The sequence below is a fragment of the Ahaetulla prasina genome, chromosome 14 (assembly GCF_028640845.1).
Source record: "Ahaetulla prasina isolate Xishuangbanna chromosome 14, ASM2864084v1, whole genome shotgun sequence".
In the NCBI taxonomy this organism is placed as follows: Eukaryota; Metazoa; Chordata; class Lepidosauria; order Squamata; family Colubridae; genus Ahaetulla; species Ahaetulla prasina.
In genome coordinates this window covers 19598743-19619264 of record NC_080552.1, presented here as the reverse complement: position 1 = coordinate 19619264, position 20522 = coordinate 19598743, and the positions used below count along the sequence as shown (strand labels likewise).

Sequence of the window (20522 nt, the reverse complement as noted above, 5' to 3'; positions counted from 1 at the left end):
GTACCATGCAGAAGACAAGAAGCTGAGCTGCCTTGGCCTCCCAACCCCTCGGCTAGGTTGATCGTACGGCCACGCGCAGGCTAAACCTGGAGCCTTTAACAAGAGGTTAAATAAACGATTGTGCTTCTGCCATGCGATCTCACCACCCTGGTGCCCCTACCGAAGCGTGGACTTGGCATGAAGGAGGGACTTTTGCTCGACTGAGCTTGCAAAGGGTAACATCATGGCAACGTGTTGAGTGTTTTGGGGTGATGCTGTGTGAAGGAGAGGCTTAGCTGGGTTCCGTGGACATTTTGAGGGATGGGCTGGCGTGGCTACTTATCCCCTTTTGGTGGGACCTTCCTCCCTTCTCAATCTCCTTGGGTGGGGAATATTTCCTGCTATCCGCAAGAAGAAGAAGAAGAATAAGAGCGGGAGGGCTAAGAAGGATGGACACAAGAAAGGGAAGAGTGTTGGAAGAGTGTTGAACAAATGATGGGCACCTCCAAGCAGAAGAGTTTTTCTACTCCAGCTGGGTTTTTTTCTTTTCTTTTGTTTTTTTAAACGGATCCATAATGCCAATAGAGCAAGTGAGATGGAATCCTACAAAGTGAACGCCCAGGTACTTTGCGGGGCTCAAACAGGAGATTCGGTTAGAAGGTTGTCTTTGAGGTGAATTGGCGCATGCTGATTCAAGAAAAGAGGGCGTGAAACGAAAGGGGTCTTACTCCGAGGGAGAAATGGTTGGCTTTCTAGCTTTGATCGAACTGTCTTCCTTGCTTCAGCCCTTCGCTTCTGGCGAAGACGGCTCAGGATCCTGGGAAGAATGGGTCATCAGAATGATAGAGAGGGCCCCTGAGAGGATGGCTTAAACGAGGAACGTCCAATCTTGGCAAGTTGAAGACCTGTGGAAAATCCTGAGAGTCCGCCGATCTTTGGATTCTCCAACTTTTGAGACTGGTGGGACTCCTTACTCCCAGAATTCCCACAGGTCTTAAAAGTTTGCCAAGGTTGGATGCTCCTATTTAAACATTGCATATCCAAGAGTGAGACGATTGTCCAAAGTTACCTCTTTAGATTGCAATGACTTATTGCAAGATAATACAATAAGATTTTGCAGGAAGCCGTAATCCACCTTCTGTTTCCTGCTCTCTTCCTCCCTCCACCCACTCCTGAATGGGGGTGTGTGATTTAGTCCTATTGTCCCTAGCCAAGCACACTCCAAATGTCTAGGACTACAGTTTCCATCACCCTGGGCCAATACAGAAGGTACCCACACTGGGAAACTTGGTTTATTAGGAGGGTGGTAGCCGGAAGGATTTTCTTGGGTTAATTTTGCCACAGAATTTAAATTTCTTTGGGGATCTAAGTGTCCCTAACCCCCCCCCTTTTTTTTCTTCTTCTTCTGCCCAGTTCAGTTCCTTAGGTGTGTCTTTGGGAATTTCAGCAGAAATAAATGGAGAAAATGAGATAAGGTCAGTACCTAAAGCAGAGGATTCCAACTTTGGCAACTTTAAGATGGGTGAACTTTCAACTCCCAGAATTCCTGGTTGGAGAATTCTGGGAGTTGAAGTCCGCCAGGCTTAAAGTTGCCAAGGTTTGAGACCCCTGCCCCAAAGGGTAATATTTGGAGCACAATGGTATTGTGTGGTTTGGTTCGTGGATGGCTCTAAAAGCAAACATTTCTCAAACTTGGCAAACTTTTAAGATGGGTGAACTTTCAACTCCCAGAATTCCTGGCAGGGGATTTCTGGGAGTTGAAGTCCGCCCGTCTTAAAAATTGCCGCATTTTGAGAAACACTGTTCTAAAAATACAGACCAGTGAGAGTCCAAGCTGAAGAAGTTTTGTGGGAGAACTGGCACTCTCATGCACACACACACACACACACCCCGCTTATTTGATAGACATCTGCCCTCCCAGCAAGTGACAGTGTTAAGACTGCTTGTCATACCATTCGAAAACTTGAACTTCTCCTTACTGTTCACTACCTGTCATGGCACCTTCCCTTGTCTTCAGTTGTCTCTCCCTGAAGATGCCCTCCTTATCTAGAAAATATTATTGGGTGCCGAGGAGGCGAAGAGAGATGATTTGTCCTAAATACGATGGGAAAATACTTTCCTCGGCTGAAGAGGGAGGCTTGCAAAGGTCAGAGTTAGTCTGAAATGCAATATTTCAGAGGTGCTCCAGCTTTCTTCCATGATGTCCCAACAAAAGTTTGTTGAACTTACTGAGATATTTTTTTAGTGACACAGATGCTTTTATTTTTTGGGGAGAAAAAATCCTCTCTTTTCTGCAGTTTTTAATTTCTGCATTGCAGAGGGACAGGGATCTCCAAGGACAGCAGGGGGAAGACAGGGGTGAGAGCAATCAGGTCCTTTATCCTTGAAGGACTCACAAAGTCCAAGGGGGCGGAATGGAGGAGGCCCCTCCCCCCCTCCCCCCCCCCCGTTTTTCTCTATTGAAGTATCTCAGTTGTAAGGGTTTCAGTGCAGCTTTGGTCTGTCGCAGAGGTGGTGAAATTCCAGCTGTGGTTGAACTGACTAGACTAGAGATTCTTGGAAGTCCCAACTTCTCTAGAAGAGGCCAAATTGGGGGAATGAAAGGAAATTTTCTTTCCTTGAGGAGGAAAAATACTTTTGGGATCCGCTGGAGGAAGAACGGTGCACGGATAAAACACTTCTTTATTGTTAGATTGAGGATGGGAAGTCCACTAGGTGGGCACACAAGAGCTTCAAGAACCACCTGCAATTTCAAGAGCCATCAGATTCGGAGGGCCGGAGGGGGGGCCGACTCCATATTTTCCCACCGATGACGTGGGATTATTTTCACCCTTATTCTATGTGCCTTTCTGACTCAGGACTTCTTAACAATGACCTTTCTGGTTGGTGTACATGTGTTTTTAATATTTTTCCTTCTCGGGTTGTGTTATTAATAAAAATTGGACGCTGTTGCATGAAATATAATTTTTAAAAGCATGGCTAAGCTGTTTGGTCACTTAAGATCACTTGATTTGGTGGGGCTGGGGACTGGTAAGACAATGGGAAAAAAGGGCATAGATTCACTTATGCCAAAGACTGAAATCAATCAAGCTCTCCCTCTTCCTTCCCTCCCTCCCTCCCTCTTTTCTTTCTTTTCTCCCTTTCTCTTTCTCCCTCTTTCTCCCTCCTTTCTTTCTCCCTCTCTCTTCTCTCTCCTTTTTCTCCCTCTTTCTCCCTCTCCCTCCCTCCCTCCTTTTTCTTTCTTTTCTCCCTCCTTTCTTTCTCCCTCCCTCCTTTTTCTTTCTTTTCTCCCTCTTTTTCTCCCTCCCTCCCTCCTTTTTCTTTCTTTTCTCCCTCCTTTCTTTCTCCCTCTCCCTCCCTTCCTTTTTCTCCCTTTCTCCCTCCCTCCCTCCCTCCTTTTCTTTCTTTTCTCCTCTTTCTCTTTCTCCCTCCCTCCCTTTTCTTTTCTCCCTCCTTTCTCTCCCCCTTTTTTCTTTCTTTTCTCCCTCATCTTTCTCCCTCTCTCCTATCATCTCATCATCAATCAATCAATCACTCGATCATTATCAATTATCTGTGAGTCTATTCTAGACAGAGCAACGTTTCAAGCCGAGGTCCAGAGGCCGCAGAAAAAGCCGTTTCTTGGACAGATTCACAGGCAGCGCTAAGCCATAATATATTAAATCAAGTCTATTGCAACAGGTTTCGAAAATCATAGGAGTTGAGTTCAGTTAGCAGGTTATTCAAACTCGATCAAGCTAATAGCTGGCAGGAAAATTCTGGGAGTTGGGAGTCCACACTTTTTAAAGTGACCAGGTTTATTTGCTAACTTGGGTGTTTTCCCAGGTTCTTTTCTGGCTTAGTGTGACCTTTGGTGTTGGGTCGTGGTTTCTTTTTTTTTAAACAAACCATGGTTTATCGCTGGTTTGATGATCGCCCAGCAGGACTCTTCCACCAAAAAAGTCCCATTCCTTAGGGAACTTTGCAATGGCAAGCGCTGCTTGCAATGGAGCGGAGGCACGTGGGCCGTTGAACGGAAAGCCACGTGTTTTGCTTCATTGTTGTTTTTTTAAAAAAAATTCGTTTTATTACTTATTTCCCATTGCAAACGTGCGTTCGGATTCCGAAGCCCCGAGAAAACGAGGTGCCGCGCTCCCATTGGCTGAGCCGCGCAAAGTGGGCGGAGCCAGAACGCCGGCCAAGACACCCCCGCCCACTCTCCGAAGTCGGGCTAAAATCTTTTCCTCTCCCCGCCCCCTCGCGCTCTCGGGGCGCCTCCCACCGTGAAGCCCGTCCCTCTCCCGCCCTTCCCTGGGAAAGGTAGTTTTCCCGTCCCTCTCCTCCCCCCGCCTTCCCTGGCAGCGGAACTCCCTTTCCCAGGCGGCACCGCTCGCGCTCTTCTCCCGCCCCGTCCCTTTCCGCCGCCGTGATGTCTGGAGATTGTAGTTTGTCCGAGAGGAGGCGCTCGTTGCCGGGGCTTCCCCCGCGGCCTCCTCCCGGACTCCGTTTCCCGGCAGCCCTCGGGAGGCGGATCCCGAATCCTCCCTCTCCGCCCTCCGCCGAGCCCCGCCGTCCGCTGCCCCTTTCGGCGGAGACATTTGCGAAGCCTTTTTCCAAGATGGCGGCCTGGGGAAGGAGGCGCGCGGGGCCCGGCAGCTCCAGCGGCGGCGCCGCCGCCAGGGAGAGGTGAGTCCCGCCCGCCGGCCAAGCCGGGCCTCGGAGCAGGGCCTGTGGGGCAGGGAAGCGGCTCCGGGGTCGGGTGGGGGGGCGCTACAAGCCCCCTCCCCGCCTGAGAGGGAGGGAGGGAGGGCGGCCACTGCTTGGCCAAAAGGCTGAGGGCTATTTTTGAGGAGGAGGAGGAGGAGGAGAAGGGAGGGCAAGCGGCCTCCAAGGACTACAACGCCCATCGTCCCCAGCGCGGCCGAAACGCCCCCGCCCCCCCCCCACCTTCCCTCGCCCGGCCTTTTGAGACGTCTCTCCTCCCCCCCACCCCCAACACACACAAAAAAAGCCACCCATTGGATTGCGCGTCTTAAATTAAACATGGGGGTGAGGGGGGGAGGTCACATTAATAGTGGGGAAGGGGAGGAGAAAGGTGCAGGAGGGATCCCCCCCCCCTCCCCGAGTTGAGCTGCACCAGGGCTCTTGAAGCTGGAAGTGTGTGTGTGTGTGTGGGGGGGAGGTTTAAACCAGGCTTGGGGGCAGTGGGGGGATTCAAGTAATTTAACAACCGGTTCTCTGCCCTAATGATTTCTTCCAACAACCAGTTCTGCAAACTGCTCAGAAAGTTAACAGCCGGTTCTCCCGAAGTGGTGCGAACTGGCTGAATCCCACCACTGCTTGGGGGGGTGGGGAGGGAGGAGGAGGAAGAGATGGGGGCTTAAACCCAGACTTGGGGGCAGAAGGGAGGGATGGGGAGGATTAAACCAGCCTTGGGGGTAGGAGGGAGAGATGGGGGGTGGTTAAACAGGCCTTGGGAGGGCAGGGAGGAAGGGATGGGGGGTGGTTAAACCAGTCTTTGGGGTAGGAGGGATGTAGGGGTCAAACCAACCTTTTGGGGGAGGGATGGGGGTGTTAAAACCAGTCCGGGGGAGAGGAAGGGATGGGGTTAAACCAACCTTAGGGAGGGAGGGATGGGGGTGTTAAAACCAGTTGAGGGGTGGAGAGAGGAAGGGATGGGGGAGGGAGTTTAAACCAACCTTGGGGGAGAGGGAGGAAGGGATGGGCGGGTAGGTTGAGGCTGGTGGTGTGACCCAGTCAAGGGTTGTGAGAATGACCTTGGGTGGACAAGGGTCGAAGGAGAGTCCAAAGCAGGAATTGAGTGGGGGGTGGAGAGTCAAAGTAATGGGGGGGGGGATAGAGGAGAGAGGGGAAAAAGTCCTCCAGCCCTGCAAGATTCTGTTGGGGTAACTCAAAAGTGTTTTTTTTCCCCCCCAAAGGGCAACTGGACTTTCTGGTTCTTCTTTGAAGACGTTTCGCTTCTCATCCAAGAAGCTTCTTCAGCTCTGACTGGATGGTGGGGAATGGAAGGATTTATATCCCTTGCAGACAGAGTTGGTCATTTGCATCCTTTTAGAGAGCTGTTGAGGCCGCTTGGAGGTTTATCAGTGTCCTCAGGGTCACCTGAGTGGTGCAAATGGGTGTGGAGCTTTCAACCACTTCCTAAACACATGGCACAACATAGGGGAACAAACCCATCGGGACTAGATTCAGCAGTCCATCTGCATCTCGAAGACAAAGGCCACTCTTTTGAAGACAGCAAAGCCCACATTTTGGACAGAGGGATCCACTGGTTTGAAAGAAGAGAGATCAAAGAAGCTATCTATGTCAAAATCAGACAGCCCTCCCTCAAGGGGAGGGATACGACCTCATCTATCTCCAGCCCACAACACAATCCTTTCAGCAGTTCCAAGAAGGCTCTGTACCCATTTGCACCACTCAGGTGACCCTGAGGACACTGATAAACCTCCAAGTGACCTCAAGGACTCTTTAAAAAGGATGCAAATGTCCAACTCTGTCTGCAAGGGATATAAATCCTTTCATTCCCCACCATCCAGTCGGAGCTGAAGAAGCTTCTTGCATGAGAAGTGAAACATCTTCAAAGGAAAAAAAAACCCCAGAAAGTCCAGTTGCCTCTTGAAAAAAAAAAGCACCTTCGGGCAACTATGACCTGAATGACTGAGAATTTTCCTAGACACTGTTAGGGTAACCTTACAATAGATATAGATTGAGTTCTCCTGGGTGTGCTTTTTCTGGACTACCTAACAGGGCTGGTAGAAGCTGGGCAAAGGGGGATTTGATGGAACAACCCATAGAAAAAGAGCCTGTCCTATTAATGCAGCTGCAGGGATATGACCTGGGTGGGGCCTTGGGTGGCTGTGGCTGCAGGAAAGGAGGGGAGGCTGGGAGCAATGAAAGGCATGGATGAAAAATTTGGGGCTGGTTGGAGGCGGGTGTGAAGTTGCATTTGTCCCAGGGAAGTGCTGGGTGGGAGAGGACAGAGTAGCTGCTTTGGAAAGGCCCAGGTTTTGTGAAAAAGGCTGGGCTTGGCTTGGAAGGGGAATGATGCTGATGCTGATGATTAGATGTTTATCTCTCTGTGTTTATATATCAGTCAAGGCAGTGAGCGCAACTCATTGTGGGTTGGGGTGGACATCTGGGGGAGAATGTGGGAAGAGAAAAGTCAAGATCCGTCCGCGGCTCAGGAAATTCTCGCCTGGTGGAATCAGGGAGACACAAGTGTCCTAGTTCGCTTCTGAAGGTGGTTCCTCAGTGCTCCTAATTTTTTTTTAAAAAAAATTTATAGACATTTTATTAAAAAGATTACAATTAAAAAGATAAAGAACAAAAGAAAAAGACAAGCTGCAAGAAAGAAAGAAAAAAGAAAAGAATATAGTAAACACACACACACACATACACACACACATATATAAATAAAGTTGGTTTTTTCCTATTGAAGCAACCTGGTCTGGGAGGAAGGGAGCATACTACTTCCCTTTCGTCTTTCAGCCCCAGGCAGTCGCTTTCCCGACAAACTATTTTGTGTTAAATGTATATTTACTGTCAAAGAAATAAAGGGTGACTAGTATAGAGCTATTTCAAGCTATTTAGTTCTCATCAGCTAGCCATGCCCTTCTGGGGTTCGAACCTGAGCTTGCTTGCATATTAGGCAGATGTATTAATCTCTTAAGCCACAGGTTCTCCTCCTCGCTTTGTCAGCTGTACCAGGGGGAAAGATTATGTGGGTTTTTTCCTATCGAAGCAACCTGGTCTACCCAAATATGGGAGGAAGGGAGCATACTACTTCCCTTTCGTCTTTCAGCCCCAGGTAGTCACTTTCCCGACAAACTATTTTTGTGTTAAATTTATATTTACTGTCAAAGAAATAAAGGGTGACTAGTATAGAGCTATTTCAAGCTATTTAGTTCTCATCAGCTAGCCATGCCCTTCTGGGATTCGAACCTGGGCTTGCTTGCATATTAGGCAGATGTATTAACCTCTAAGCCAGCTGACTTGGTACAGCTGACAAAGCAAGGAGAACCTGTGGCTTAAAGGTTAATACATCTGCCTAATATGCAAGCAAGTTCCAGTTCGAATCTCAGAAGGGCATGGCTAGCTGATGAGAACTAAATAGCTTGAAATAGATCTATACTAGTCTCCCTTTATTTCTTTGACAGTAAATATATATGTGTGTGTGTGTGTGTGTGTGTATTATATATAAAGAAATAACTACTCTCTTCATCACAAGTACAAACTATTTTAGTAACTTATCACCTTTTAAAATATAACATATGATATCTTCTTGCCAATCTCTATCGCTTACTTTCCTTAAATGCCTCATTTTTCAGTCTTGATTTTAGCAAAAGGCCATTAAGAATTATTAGTCATAAGCGCCAGATCTATTTTAAGCTTGATCAAATAAACCAACTTTACATTCTTCCTTTTAACAATCTTGATCTTTAATCCCATCAAATAATGTTCTAGGATTTGATTTCATCTTTTTTTTAGTCCCTTCTCACAAAGTCCTTCAAAACTTTAATGAGCCTTTTTTTGGGGGGGGGGGTCAGTCCAGTATAGGAAAGTTATCCAAGTAACTCCTTTTATTGATTATTTGTACATCGCTTTCAATTATGAAGCCATTTTTTATTCGTATTATCCAGCCTAGCATCTTTTTCCGTATCATTCTTGTAGCTCATTTTGAAACTCACTTTCAGATCAGTTTCTCTGGAGAGAAATTACAAAGGCCGGTTCATTCTTCAATTCACCATTTCTACCCTGCAAGTGTTATTTTTTTTGAATTTGTCATTTCTGAACATTCCCTTGAATCTTCCAAAAGTGACTTCTGGGTGCACAATTGTTGATGCGGGTTGATTTGCATTTTTGTTGTTGTTGTTGTTTAGGTGGGTGATGTATTTGTTTTGGATTTGGAAAATTAGCTTGGGAGCTGGCATGGAATTAATTGATTTGTGGGTGAGCTTTTAGCTTGGAAACTTTTAAATATTTCACCGTTGGCTTTTCTAGCAAGGTAGAAAAATGGACAAATGGATATTTTTGTTGGCATGGAAAGTAAAGGGTCTAAATATGGTTTGGAAGGCTTGAGCTCCTGAATGAAAAGTGGGAAATGAATATTTTTATTTTCTTCCGCTGGGGTTACTTTCTGAAAGAAAAATTGTTACAACCCAACTATTATGTAACGGAATCTGAAAACAGCAACTTAATTTTTATTCTACTGTCCAGTTTCAAACTTGGCAACAAACTTTTCTAACTTCTCAATGTGGCTTGCTGCATGATGGGCTGCAAGGTTGTTGTTTTTTTTTCGTTGTTAAAATAGTTGGATCTGCAAAGGAATGAAAGAAAAAGAACTTACCGTATATACTCGAGTATAAGCCGAGTTTTTCAGCACGTTTTTTGTGCTGAAAAATGTCCCCTCGGCTTATACTCGGGTCTATACGGCTTATACTCGAGTTTTTTTTTTTTTTTTAAGCCCCTCGGCTTATACTCGAGTATATACGGCTTATACTCGAGTTTTTTTTTTTTCTTTTTTTCACATTTTACCGGACGGAAGCCCTGCCGGTGCAGTGAGGCGGGCGGGGGCCGCCAGCCTTCTCAGCTGAGGAGGAGGCTTTCCCCAACCGGTAGGTGCCTCATTTCCCTCCCTCGGCTTATACTCGAGTCCCCAGTTTACCCCAGTTTTTGGGGTAAAATTGGGGACCTCGGCTTATACTCGGATCGGCTTATATTCGAGTATATACGGTAATTTTTTTCAGGAAATGTCTTAGAGCAGGGGTCTCCAACCTTGGTCCCTTTAAGACTTGTGGACTTCAACTCTCAGAGCTCCTCAGCCAGCTTTGCTTTGAGCTCTGAGAGTTGAAGTCCACAAAGGGACCAAGGTTGGAGACCCCTGCTCTAAAGAACTCAGCTACAAATACTTTGCATGTTATCCATTGTCCCTCAACGGACATGTGGATTTTGTTGCCAGTCAAAAGATGACATCGGTTATCTAGTTTGCATTTCTTAGGTTGCTTGTTCAACAGGGTTAACCATTAAACCACAGCGAGGAAACGTTGGTTGAAGCAGATGCTTTATTGCTCCGGTCTCTCTAGTTGATTTATTTTTATTGATTTACTAGATTTTTATCTCGTCTTTTATAAGCAACTCACAGGGGCAAACATATCTAACACTCCTTCCTCCTCCTGTTCTCCCCATGACAACAATCCTGTGAGGTAGGTTGGGTTGAGAGAGAGAGACAGACAGACAGACAGAGACAGAGACAGAGAGACTGGTCCAAAGTCACCCCAACCGTCTTTCATACCTAACGCGGGACTAGAACCCATAGTCTCCTGGTGATTGGTCCAAAGTGATCCAGTTTGTTTTCATGCCTGAAGTGAGACTAGAACTCACAGTCTCCTGGTAATTGGCCCAAAGTCACCCAGCTGGCTTCCATGTTTAACACAGGACTAGAACTCCCAGTCTCCTGGTGATTGGCCCAAAGTCACTCAGCTGGTTTTCATGCCTAACACGGGACTAGAACTCTCAGTCTCCTGGTGATTGGTGCAAAATCATCCAGCTCGTTTCCTTGCCTGCAGTGAGACTAGAACTCACAGCCTCCTGGTGATTGGCCCAAAGTCACCCAGCTGGCTTTCCATGCTTGAGGAGGAACTAGAACTCACAGCCACCTAGTTTCCAGCCTTTCCACGGCACAAAACCGTTCTCTAATACAAGGCAAAGAGTACGTTTTATTATTAGTCTTCTACATACTCTCCCGAGCGGGTCCCAGCTCTAAAGTATGTTTCCATTGTATTCTGGGATCCCGTCCAGAGTTACAAGGGCACACCCTGGCTTGCATTTATTAATATTTATTTGCTCTGTAATAAAGTCTCTTTTCCCACCCACCCCCACCCCCAGATTGTTGGAAACATCCCCTTTGTTCCTCGCCCTTAAGTAGAATTAGCGGCGGTGTTTTTACGTTCACCCTGGGAAACATATTCGCTGGCTGATCTATATTTCTGAAAACGTGGGAGGGTTGATAGGCATTCTTGTCCTGAAGGCTTCCAAGCAGCTGTCCCCGAAAAATTCTTCTTTGAACCATGTGGTGAATTTAGATCTCATGTTTCTGGGCAAGTAATAACAGCATCCCAGTGGATTCTTTCCTTTAAGGCAGGAGTGTCCAAACTTGGAAACTTTACGACTTGTGGACTTCAACTCCCAGAATTCCTCGCGCACCAGTTTCGTTAGACTTTTAAGACTTTGTGGACTTCAACTCCAAGAATTCCTCAACCAGCAGTTTTGTTGACTTTTAAGACTTTGTGGACTTCAACTCCCAGAATTCCTCAAGCAGCAGTTTTGTTGACTTTTAAGACTTTGTGGACTTCAACTCCCAGAATTCCTCAAGCAGCAGTTTTGTTGACTTTTAAGACTTTGTGGACTTCAACTTCCAGAATTCCCCAGGCAGTTTGGCGAGTGCACAAGTCTTAAAGTCAACAAGATTGGACATCCCTGCTTTAAGAGTTTCTCCCACATCGTTTTTTCTTCCCCTGCTTTTTCTGGAAACATCTCCAAGAGTTGCTGGCTGCAGCTAGGAACGTAGTTTAGATACAATGAATTAGGTTCACACCCGTTATCTGCCTGTTTTCACAATGGTTCAGTCCTTGGTATCCCGATTCCTCCGATTCAAAGCTGTTTTTCCTGGCCCTTTTCCTTGACGTTGTCTTTGGACTGCTGGCAAGCTTTGAAGGCAGAGCTATGGGTATGAAAGGACTATTATTAGTGGGATTAATAATGCAGCATTGCAGGGGTGTCCTCCAGCTTTGGCCGCTTTAAGACTTGTGGACTTCAGTTCCCAGCATTCCAAAGCTCAGAGCTGGCTGGGGAATTCTGGGAGTTGAAGTCCATAAATCTGAAAGTTGGACACACACACACACCCGCCCTGCTGCATTGTTTCTTGGCAATTTCAAGATAGATGGGACTTCATTGTGGGAGTTGAGGCTCACCTATTGTAAAGTGGCGAAACTTCTTAAATTAATTATTGAGTTGCAGAAATTGAAAAAGGGCTGTGATTTGGCTCAGCGTTAGAACCCTTTTGGATATGGGAGGCCCAAGTCAGTTTTCTCCTCAAAGACAATAATGCGTGGAGCGATAGGAAATTGAACAGCCAGCTCCGATGCTTAAAACTTTTTTGAAGTTTCTGCCAGCAATGTTATGAATTGATTGTTGGCCTGGCTGGATCGGTAATTAGGTTGCATAATAAACTAGCGCTCAATTATTTTCCAGTGTTCTTTGATCGTGCTTTAGGTCCTGCCTTATGTTAATCCAGGGATTCTGCGGCCTTAAACACTCAAAAGAGCTGTTTGGACCCGTTTCCCACAGAAAAGAAAACACCGGGAGCCACAAAACCTAGGTGGGCATTGCCAACTCAACATCACTCCCACCCAGTCACATGACACACACCCAGCTAGCCTACGCAGACCTTCTCTCTCTCTCCCCCCTCATTTCTGTTTTTCTCTTTCCTCTCCCCCTCTCCTTCCTTCCTTCCTCTCCCCTTTCTCTCATTTGTTTCCCTCTCTTTTCCTTCTCTGTCATTCTCTCCCTCCTGCTCTCTCATTTCTCTCTCCCTCTTTCTCAATTGTTTCTCTCTTTTCCTCTCTCATTCTCGCCATCATTTTCTCTCTTTTTCTCCTCTTTTCTCGCTCATTCTCTCTCTCTCTTGCATGTGCGCACAAGTGGGCTACCCTCCTGGGCCAGGATAATGGTGGCGGTGGCAGCAGCAACTCCTGCTGCTGCCATTGTGTGCTCAGGTGAGTAGCTGGCCGCGCTGAGCTCCTCCCTTCCTGCATCTGGTGCTGGCGGCTGCTTCCCATTCCTCTCCTTCCTGAGCTGACACGAAGGGGACCGCGGCTGGTGCTGAGCTGCCTGGGAAGGACATGGAATCGTAAAATTCCGATCATGGGCAGTACGGAGAGAACACTAGGGTTGCTTCAGCCGCGTGGCTATGCAGAGAAGCTCATGCCTTCTTGGGACATATGACTGGGTCAGCAGGGAGCAGCAGAAGAGGAGTCAAAGAGCTACATGTGGCTCTGGAGCCACGGGTTGCCAACACCCGTAGTTAATCCATAACGCGTGTTTATGTGATCTGTGACTTTTGCCCGTTGTGGCTTATTTGAGAAACTGTGTCTAGGCTGTAGGTTAGCTTGATATGTGTAGTGTCCCAGCTATAAGCAAAGTATTGATTTTAATTTTTTAGGGACATTTGGTTTAATGTCTTGATGTTTGGCTTGGGTCAATGCAAGTGATGTTCCAGAATCTGGGTAGGGCTTGGTCTAAAGGCTCAATTGTTGTATCTAAAGATGCATAACAGAATTTTTTTTTAAATTGTTCCGTTCAGTGTTGTGTGAATCTCAAAAGATTGCCTGCTGTTTTCTTGGCAAGGTTTCTCAGAGGTGGTTTGCCGTTGCCTCCTTCCCAGGGTGGAGAGAAAGTGACTGGCCCAAGGTCACCTAGCTAGCTTTTGTGCCTAAGGCGGATCTGGAACTCACCATCTCCTGGTTTGCAGGCTTAACATTAATTGTTAACAACACCAAACTGGTTTTCCACTCTCTGTGTTACATTATCCTCCTGTGCTCCTGTTTTGTGTAAAAACTGGGATCTCTTAAAACTGCCGAGTCATTCGTTTCACAGTTTAAACATGAGTGGCTGTTTTAGTTTTGCAATTTATGTTTCAACCATAAATTATCGGCTTATTTTTTTTTCCTCTTGTGAACCTGGGTGACTGTAATTAACACAATTAACCATCTCTGGGCTGTTTCAATAAGTACCTTCTAAATGTTCGGAAAGTGCCAAGAAAGCAATAAATATTATTAATTGCTCCTTACCCGACTGGTTGGATCACTATATATCTATAATTTGTTTCCACGGGGTAGTTTTTGTTCCAATAGGCATAAATCTTGTAAGTGTTGCTGGGCACATTTGTGACAGGCTGGTGTTTTTGCTTTAAAGGGCAGTTTGCGTGATGTAAAAGAGAAATTCGGTCTTTTGCTTGTGTTTTCAAAACTTTTGCTTCGCCTAATGGGACAGAATTGAATAGGAATTATAATTTTGTCCTTTTATTAGAGAAGAAAATGTAAAGTATTTCCCCTTCTTTCGTGCAAGCTCCTTGTTACATTTCTGCATAGCGATCCTCTACTTAAAGAACAGAATGTTTCTTGGAAGGGAAGAGCATTGTAGCTTTCCTGGGAAATATATGTATGTGCTCAACTTATGACCACAAGTGACCCCAACAGTTCTGTAACTAAGCGAGGTCATTGTTCAGTGAATTTTGCCTCACTTTGCTAATTTTCTCGCCGTATCAGTTAAGCCAGGAGTCTGCAAACTTGGCTCTTTTAAGACTTGTGGACTTCAACTCCCAGAGTTCCTCAGCCAGCTTTGCTTTAAGTCCACAAGTCTTAAAAGAGCCAAGTTTGCAGACCCCTGGGCTAAGCGAATCCCTGAAATTTGAAGTTAGTAACACAGTTTTTAAGTGAATCTGGCGTCAGGAAAACACATTTCCGGGCTATTGCTGGTGAAATGCAAAGCTGCGGATGCCATTAGTATGACCGAACGAGGGACAGCTGCCTGTTTAGCGACCGTTCAAAATTACAGTGGGGCTGAAAAGAGTGACTTACGACCAATCCTTGCACTTATGACCGTTGCAACCATGGGCGGGGGGTTGTAAACCGTTGATGGGGGATTTGGCAAGTTGCGTGAACGCAACCTCTCCTGATCTCAACCCCAGATGACTTAATGTAACACACCAACATGGTGACAAGAAGGCGGGTTGTCGACTTAACGACCGCAATTGACCCCTCAGATTTTAGTCACTAGGCAAAACAGTCGATAAGTGAATAATTGCCCCATTTTACGGTCTTTCTTGCTGAGGTCACTCAGTGAATCATTGCAGTTGTTAAGTTCGCCACCCGGGTTGCTAAGAGAATCTGGCTTCCCCATTGCTGGCCGGAAGGTCGTAAAAGGGGATCACATGACCCCGGGAACATTGCACCCGTCATAAATACGAGCCAATTGCCAAGGCTTTGAATTTTGATTGCGTCACCATGGGGACACTGCAACGGTCATAAGTGTGAAGAACGGTCATAAGTCACTTTCTTCAGTGCCGTTGTCACTTCGGTCATTAAACCTCTGGTGGCTCAACGGACTAAGTCTGTCTGTTATTAACACAGCTGCCTGCAATTACTGCAGGTTCAAGTCCCACCAGGCCCAAGATTGACTCAGCCTTCCATCCTTTATAAGGTAGGTAAAATGAGGACCCAGATTGTTGGGGGCAATAAAAGTTGACTTTGTATATAATATACAAATGGATGAAGACTATTGCTTGACATAGTGTAAGCCGCCCTGAGTCTTCGGAGAAGGGCGGGATATAAATGCAAATAAAAAAAACACCACGAATTGTTGTAAGTCTAGGGCTACCTGTATTCCAAAGGTACACAGTGGCTCAGGGACTAAGATGCTGAGCTCGTTGATCGAAAGGTCAGCAGTTCAGCGGTTCGAATCTCTAACGCCACGTAACGGGGTGAGCTCTTGTTACTTATCCCAGCTTCTGCCAACCTAGCGGTTCGAAAGCACGTAAAAAATGCAAGTAGGAAAATAGGGACCACCTTTGGTGGGAAGGGAACAGCGTTCCCTGCGCCTTTGGTGTTGAGTTATGCCGGTCACATGACCACGGAGACGTCTCCGGACAGCGCTGGCTCTTTGGCTTTGAAACAGAGAGGAGCAATGCCCCCTAGAGCCGGGAACGACTAGCACATATATGTGAGGGGAACCTTTACCTTGACCTGTATTCCTAGGTGGGATGGCCAGGCCACTTACTTCGAAGGTGTAGATGGGACTGCAGTCTCTCTGTGAAGTGGCACAACCCATGTACCCTCTCTGGTAGACCTTGTACCATGTGACTTGAATCTTGTGAGACATCACAACTGTCCACAAAGAAAGAATTCACCTCTTTTCAGGAGCTATTACTGGAAATTTCGATCTCCATTAAGCTCTTCAAACAGACCATTTATTTTTATAAACAGCAAACAAACCTTAAATAAGCATATTTAAGATTGATCCAGGAAACGGCCGGCAATGCCTCTGCATATGGTTAATGTAGCATACATAATTCATAAGTGTGATTTCCCATTTTTCTGTACTTTTTTTGAAAAGTACATTTGAAACCCATAATGTACATGCATTAGTTCCTCCTCCCGCTCATGTTTCTCTTCCCATAGGTATAAATAGCTTCTATAACAGCTATATAGTGGACTTCAACTCCCAGAATTCCCCAGTTAGAATGGCTGACTGGGGAATTCTGGGAATTGAAGTCCATCCATCTTAAAACTTACCAAGGGAGAGAATCACTGGACTGGATAGTCTTTCTGGTCTTTCCAACTCTATTGTTCATGGCTGGCCGGGGAATTCTGGGAGGTGAAGTCCACCCATCTTAACCTTACCAAGGGGCAAGGAACACAACTCTAAAATGGATTCTTCTCTTCCAGGCTTAGGATTGTGATAGGGAAGAGATTTGGCCAAACCGCTAAAATCCACACTGTTTGCCTCTGTCTTAGCGATGCCAGCATTCGAGACAGGCGCTTAAACAAATACCCTGAAACCCAAATCCTGCTTTTGTGAGGGGCATGAAGGCCTCAATGAATGAATGCGTTGAATAGAGTTGTTCCAAAGCTCGCTCATATCCTGGGCTGGACAAAAGACCCCTCTCTGTCCGTATGGTTTAGCTTTAGATTTTGTCAATAGCTTCCCCCCCCAACCCCCCTGATGTAGTGGCTTCAAAATGTGCTAAGTTGATAAGTCCACTTTGTATACCCAGCCCAGCGCTAGCAAAATACTCGACCGCTTCGTTCTGAATCGGATTTGATGCCGTTTGACTTTTGCTGACGTGTTTTGACAGAGGAGCTGGGAGCGAGTCTGGCATTATCAAACCCCCGAGGCCTCTTTGAAATAACTCTGGAGACCCACAAAGTCCACCACTTCACAGGTCCGAGTAGACATCATTGCTCCTCAAGGTTTTGAAGTGACTTTCCAGGGGCCCAATAGTTAATTGAGGGAGTGGCGCTTCCCAACTGGACAAAGCAGCCCATCGTTCAGTCTGTTAGTTTTTCCAATTAATGCCTTTCGATTTCCTGCCAACAATGAATGGCCTCCAAGATCTTCACATTTGACCAGACATTTGGTCTGGCTGGGCCAGTCTGAAAGTTGAAGTTGGCCCATTTGAGCCCTGGTGGCTCAGTGGTTAGAGTGCAGTATTGCAGGCTAAACCTGCCGACTGCCAGGAGTTCGATCCACACTGGCTCAAGGTTGATTCAGCCTTCTGTCCTGAGGTGGGTCAAATGAGAACCCAGATTGTTGGGGGCGATAGGCTGACTCTGTAAACCAATTAGAGAGAGCTGTAAAGCACCATGAAGCGGTATATAAGTCTAAGTGCTATTGCTTGACGGGCTGTCACAGAGACGAGGGTGTCAACCTGTTCTCCAAAGCACCTGACGGCAGGTGGAATATCATTAAAGAGAGATCCATTGTTGTGACCCCCCAATGGCTATCAGAGTTGGCAGCAGATTCGGACAGAGAGGAGGTTGGGGAGGGACCTGGGCCAGTCCTGGAGTCTGGGGAAGGCTCTGATGAGGGCTCTGTGTTGGAGGCAGAGAGGGGGCCAGGGCCGTCTGAGAGTTAGCTGCCTTTGGAGTCAGACATCAGTGAGGCAGACGAACAGCTGGAGCCTGTTCCCAGTGTGCAGATGCGCAGAGTTGCCAGATGAAGGGAACAGCTAAAGAACAAGGGTCGACTTGGGATAAGGCCACAGGTGGATGATAAATGGCCCCTCCCAGAGGGAATAAAAGGAGCAGAAGGGGAGTGGAGTTTGCAGGAGACAATTAGTTTGCTTAATTGGTTCATGACTCCTTGCCAAGTTTTGAAGATATCAGCCTGACAACTCTCCAAGCCAGATAAGATCTGTGACTAAATTCTCCCTTGAAAGACTTTGCTGTATGTGAATGAGAAGAATTCACAATAACTTAATAAGAAGGGTTTTTTGTCGGGACAAGGAGTCTGCTTCATGCTCTTGGGAAGCCTAGGTCAGAACATCCATCTAGAACCAGGAGGAATGAGAGTGAAAACAATGAGAACAATTAGTGGAACAGCTTGCATCCAGACGTTATGGGTTCTCCATCACGGGAGGTCTTTCAGAAGAAATTGGACAACCCATTTGTCCAAAATGGTTTAGGGTCTCTGACTTGAACAGGGGGTTGGAATAGATCAGTGGTTCTCAACCTTTATAGTGCTGCGACTCCTTTAATATAATTCCCCACGATGTGGCGACCCCAACCGTAAAATTATTTTCTTTTAGGTAGCAATCTCAGCGCGCCTCAGCAGCCGCAGAAGGGGGAAAAAAGTGGCAAACTGTTTTTTTGAATTTATCGCGCCTGAAGCCGTATTGGCTAGCGATCTGAACTGCTTGCGATTGCCTTGAGGACGGAGGCATTAAAGCAGAGACCCTATTAAGTTTATCGCGCCTGAAGCCAGATTAGGCTAGCGATTGGGAGTGATTGCAGCTGGCTTGAGAGGGAGACATCAGAGCAAAGATTTCTCTCTTTTTTAATTCATCGCGCCTGAAACCGAATTCGCGATTCTTCGACTCGCAAGTATACTTCCCATATTTCTGATGGTCTTAGGCGACCTCTGGCAAATCGTCATTCGACCCCCAACGGGGTCGCGACCCACAGGTTGAGAACCACTGGACTAGAAGATCACTGAGGTCCATGTTATTCTTTACGTCTCCGACAATGGAAGAGCGGATGATGAAGATGACGGAGTGGGCAGAGATGGCAAAAAAAAAAAAAAGGGTATCGTTAGGGTGCCAGCGATGGGCTCCCAAAGGCCATCCTTGAAGGGAAGGGCAGAGGGGGTGGGAACAGGGATGAAATACTACCGTTCACACCAGTTCATCCGAACTGGTATTGATAAAAAGCTACCGGTTCATCCGAACCGGTATTTTCAACGATCAGCTGTGCCTGCTAGAAAGCAAGAAATCCTGCTTTCTACCGAAGCTAAATCGCGCAGCACAGCTGTTCCCCCCCTCGCTGTTTTACTTGCCTTCCCAAGCCGCCTTTTTCCGTGCGAAGTGTGTGTTTGGTGCGCATGTGTGCGCAGCGTGCTTTTGGCGTGCACTGTGCATGCGTACACACAGCGTGGTTTTGGTGCATACTGCGCATGCCTGGGCAGCGAACAGGTGGCAATACCGCGGAGGATTTTGCCACTGGGTAGGAGGCCTGTTCCCGCACACCCCTCTGAGTAACTCTTTCCTCTTTTCCTTCCAACAGGGTCTCCTTATCTGCCACAGACTGTTATATCGTTCATGAAATCTACAACGGGGAGAACGCGCAGGACCAGTTCGAGTACGAGCTGGAGCAAGCGTTGGAAGCCCAGTACAAGTACATTGTGATCGAGCCCACCCGCATCGGGGACGAGACGGCGCGTTGGATCACGGTGGGGAACTGCCTGCACAAGACGGCGGTGCTGGCTGGCACGGCCTGCCTCTTCACCCCGCTGGCTCTTCCCGTGGATTACTCCCACTACATCTCCCTGCCGGCCGGCGTGCTCAGCGTGGCCTGCTGCACCCTCTACGGCATCTCCTGGCAGTTTGACCCCTGCTGCAAGTACCAGGTGGAGTACAACGCCTACAAACTCTCCCGCCTGCCCTTACACACGCTGACCACTTCCACCCCGGTCGTGCTAGTGAGGAAGGACGATCTGCACAGGAAGAGACTGCACAACACGATAGCACTGGCAGCCCTGGTGTACTGTGTAAAGAAGGTGTACGAACTCTACGCCGTATGATCGCGGCCGAGAAAGGGGGGAGGGGGGGGAGGGAGAGAAACCCATCCGAACCGATAATGGTATATTAAGGACTCCTACAGGAACAATTCGACTATTTTTTCCTCTTGAAGTGGTGCCTAGAAAGCCGTTTTTCGGTTTACCCAATTATTATTATTATTGTTGTTGCTTTGGTTATTTTTTTCTTTTTTGGGGAAAGAAACAATCACACATCACATCAAGGGATTTCTGTTATTTTTTTTTTCATGCCTCAGATCTGCGGTGGGGTGCGAACGATGAAGACAACAGCCATGGGATTCTCGGGGCAAGCAAAACAATACAGGGGGGTTGGTGGGTAGATTTTGGTTCCTCCACCCATCCTCTCCACCCACCCTTGCGGGGGAAAAACAACCACCTTTAAGTATCTTGTTTAATTGTATTCTACAGAACCAGCTCAAAGATATCACTGACCATTCATTAAAGGATGAGAATTTCAAGAGGTCCTTTTTCTTTTGGTTGGAATGAAAAACATTGGTAGGAAATTCTTCAGAGGGCTGGAATAGCAAGAGCCCTTAGACTTATATACTGCTTCACAGTGCTTGACAGCCCTCTCTAAGCGGTTTACAGAGTCAGCCTCTTGCCGCCGCCCCCCCCCCAAACAATCTGAGTCCTCATTTTACCCACTTCAGAAGGAAGGAAGGCTGAGTCAACCT

General features: G+C 47.0%; 2 protein-coding genes across 9 annotated transcripts in view; one reads left to right on the top strand and one right to left on the bottom strand.

The window, feature by feature from the left end:
* The first annotated feature begins 79 nt into the window (after window positions 1–79).
* On the top strand, window positions 80–20306 carry TMEM11 (transmembrane protein 11). 3 transcript variants are annotated; one of them, XM_058157286.1, is made up of 3 exons: window positions 80–215; window positions 1393–1454; window positions 19317–20306. In XM_058157286.1, exons 1-3 carry the CDS (start codon window positions 132–134, stop codon window positions 19831–19833), a joined length of 663 nt encoding a protein of 220 aa, XP_058013269.1. In that variant the 5' UTR covers window positions 80–131; the 3' UTR covers window positions 19834–20306. The 3 variants fall into 3 exon arrangements, with proteins under 3 accessions (XP_058013269.1, XP_058013270.1, XP_058013267.1); XM_058157287.1 differs by lacking the exon at window positions 80–215 and adding an exon at window positions 463–601; XM_058157284.1 differs by lacking the exons at window positions 80–215; window positions 1393–1454 and adding an exon at window positions 4373–4644.
* The window catches only part of DHRS7B (dehydrogenase/reductase 7B), a 29496-nt gene continuing 17070 nt past the window's right edge, over window positions 8097–20522 (bottom strand). For 2 of the 6 annotated variants that reach the window (XM_058157280.1, XM_058157279.1), the window contains 2 exons: window positions 13827–14016; window positions 8097–9295 (listed from right to left, as the gene is read on the bottom strand). In XM_058157280.1, the coding sequence (XP_058013263.1) occupies window positions 9220–9295; window positions 13827–14016 (266 nt within the window). In that variant the 3' untranslated portion in view covers window positions 8097–9219. Of the gene's footprint in view, window positions 9296–10885; window positions 11699–13826; window positions 14017–20522 lie in introns of those variants that run through there. The other 4 variants (XM_058157273.1, XM_058157278.1, XM_058157277.1 and 1 more) reach the window with 3 other exon arrangements.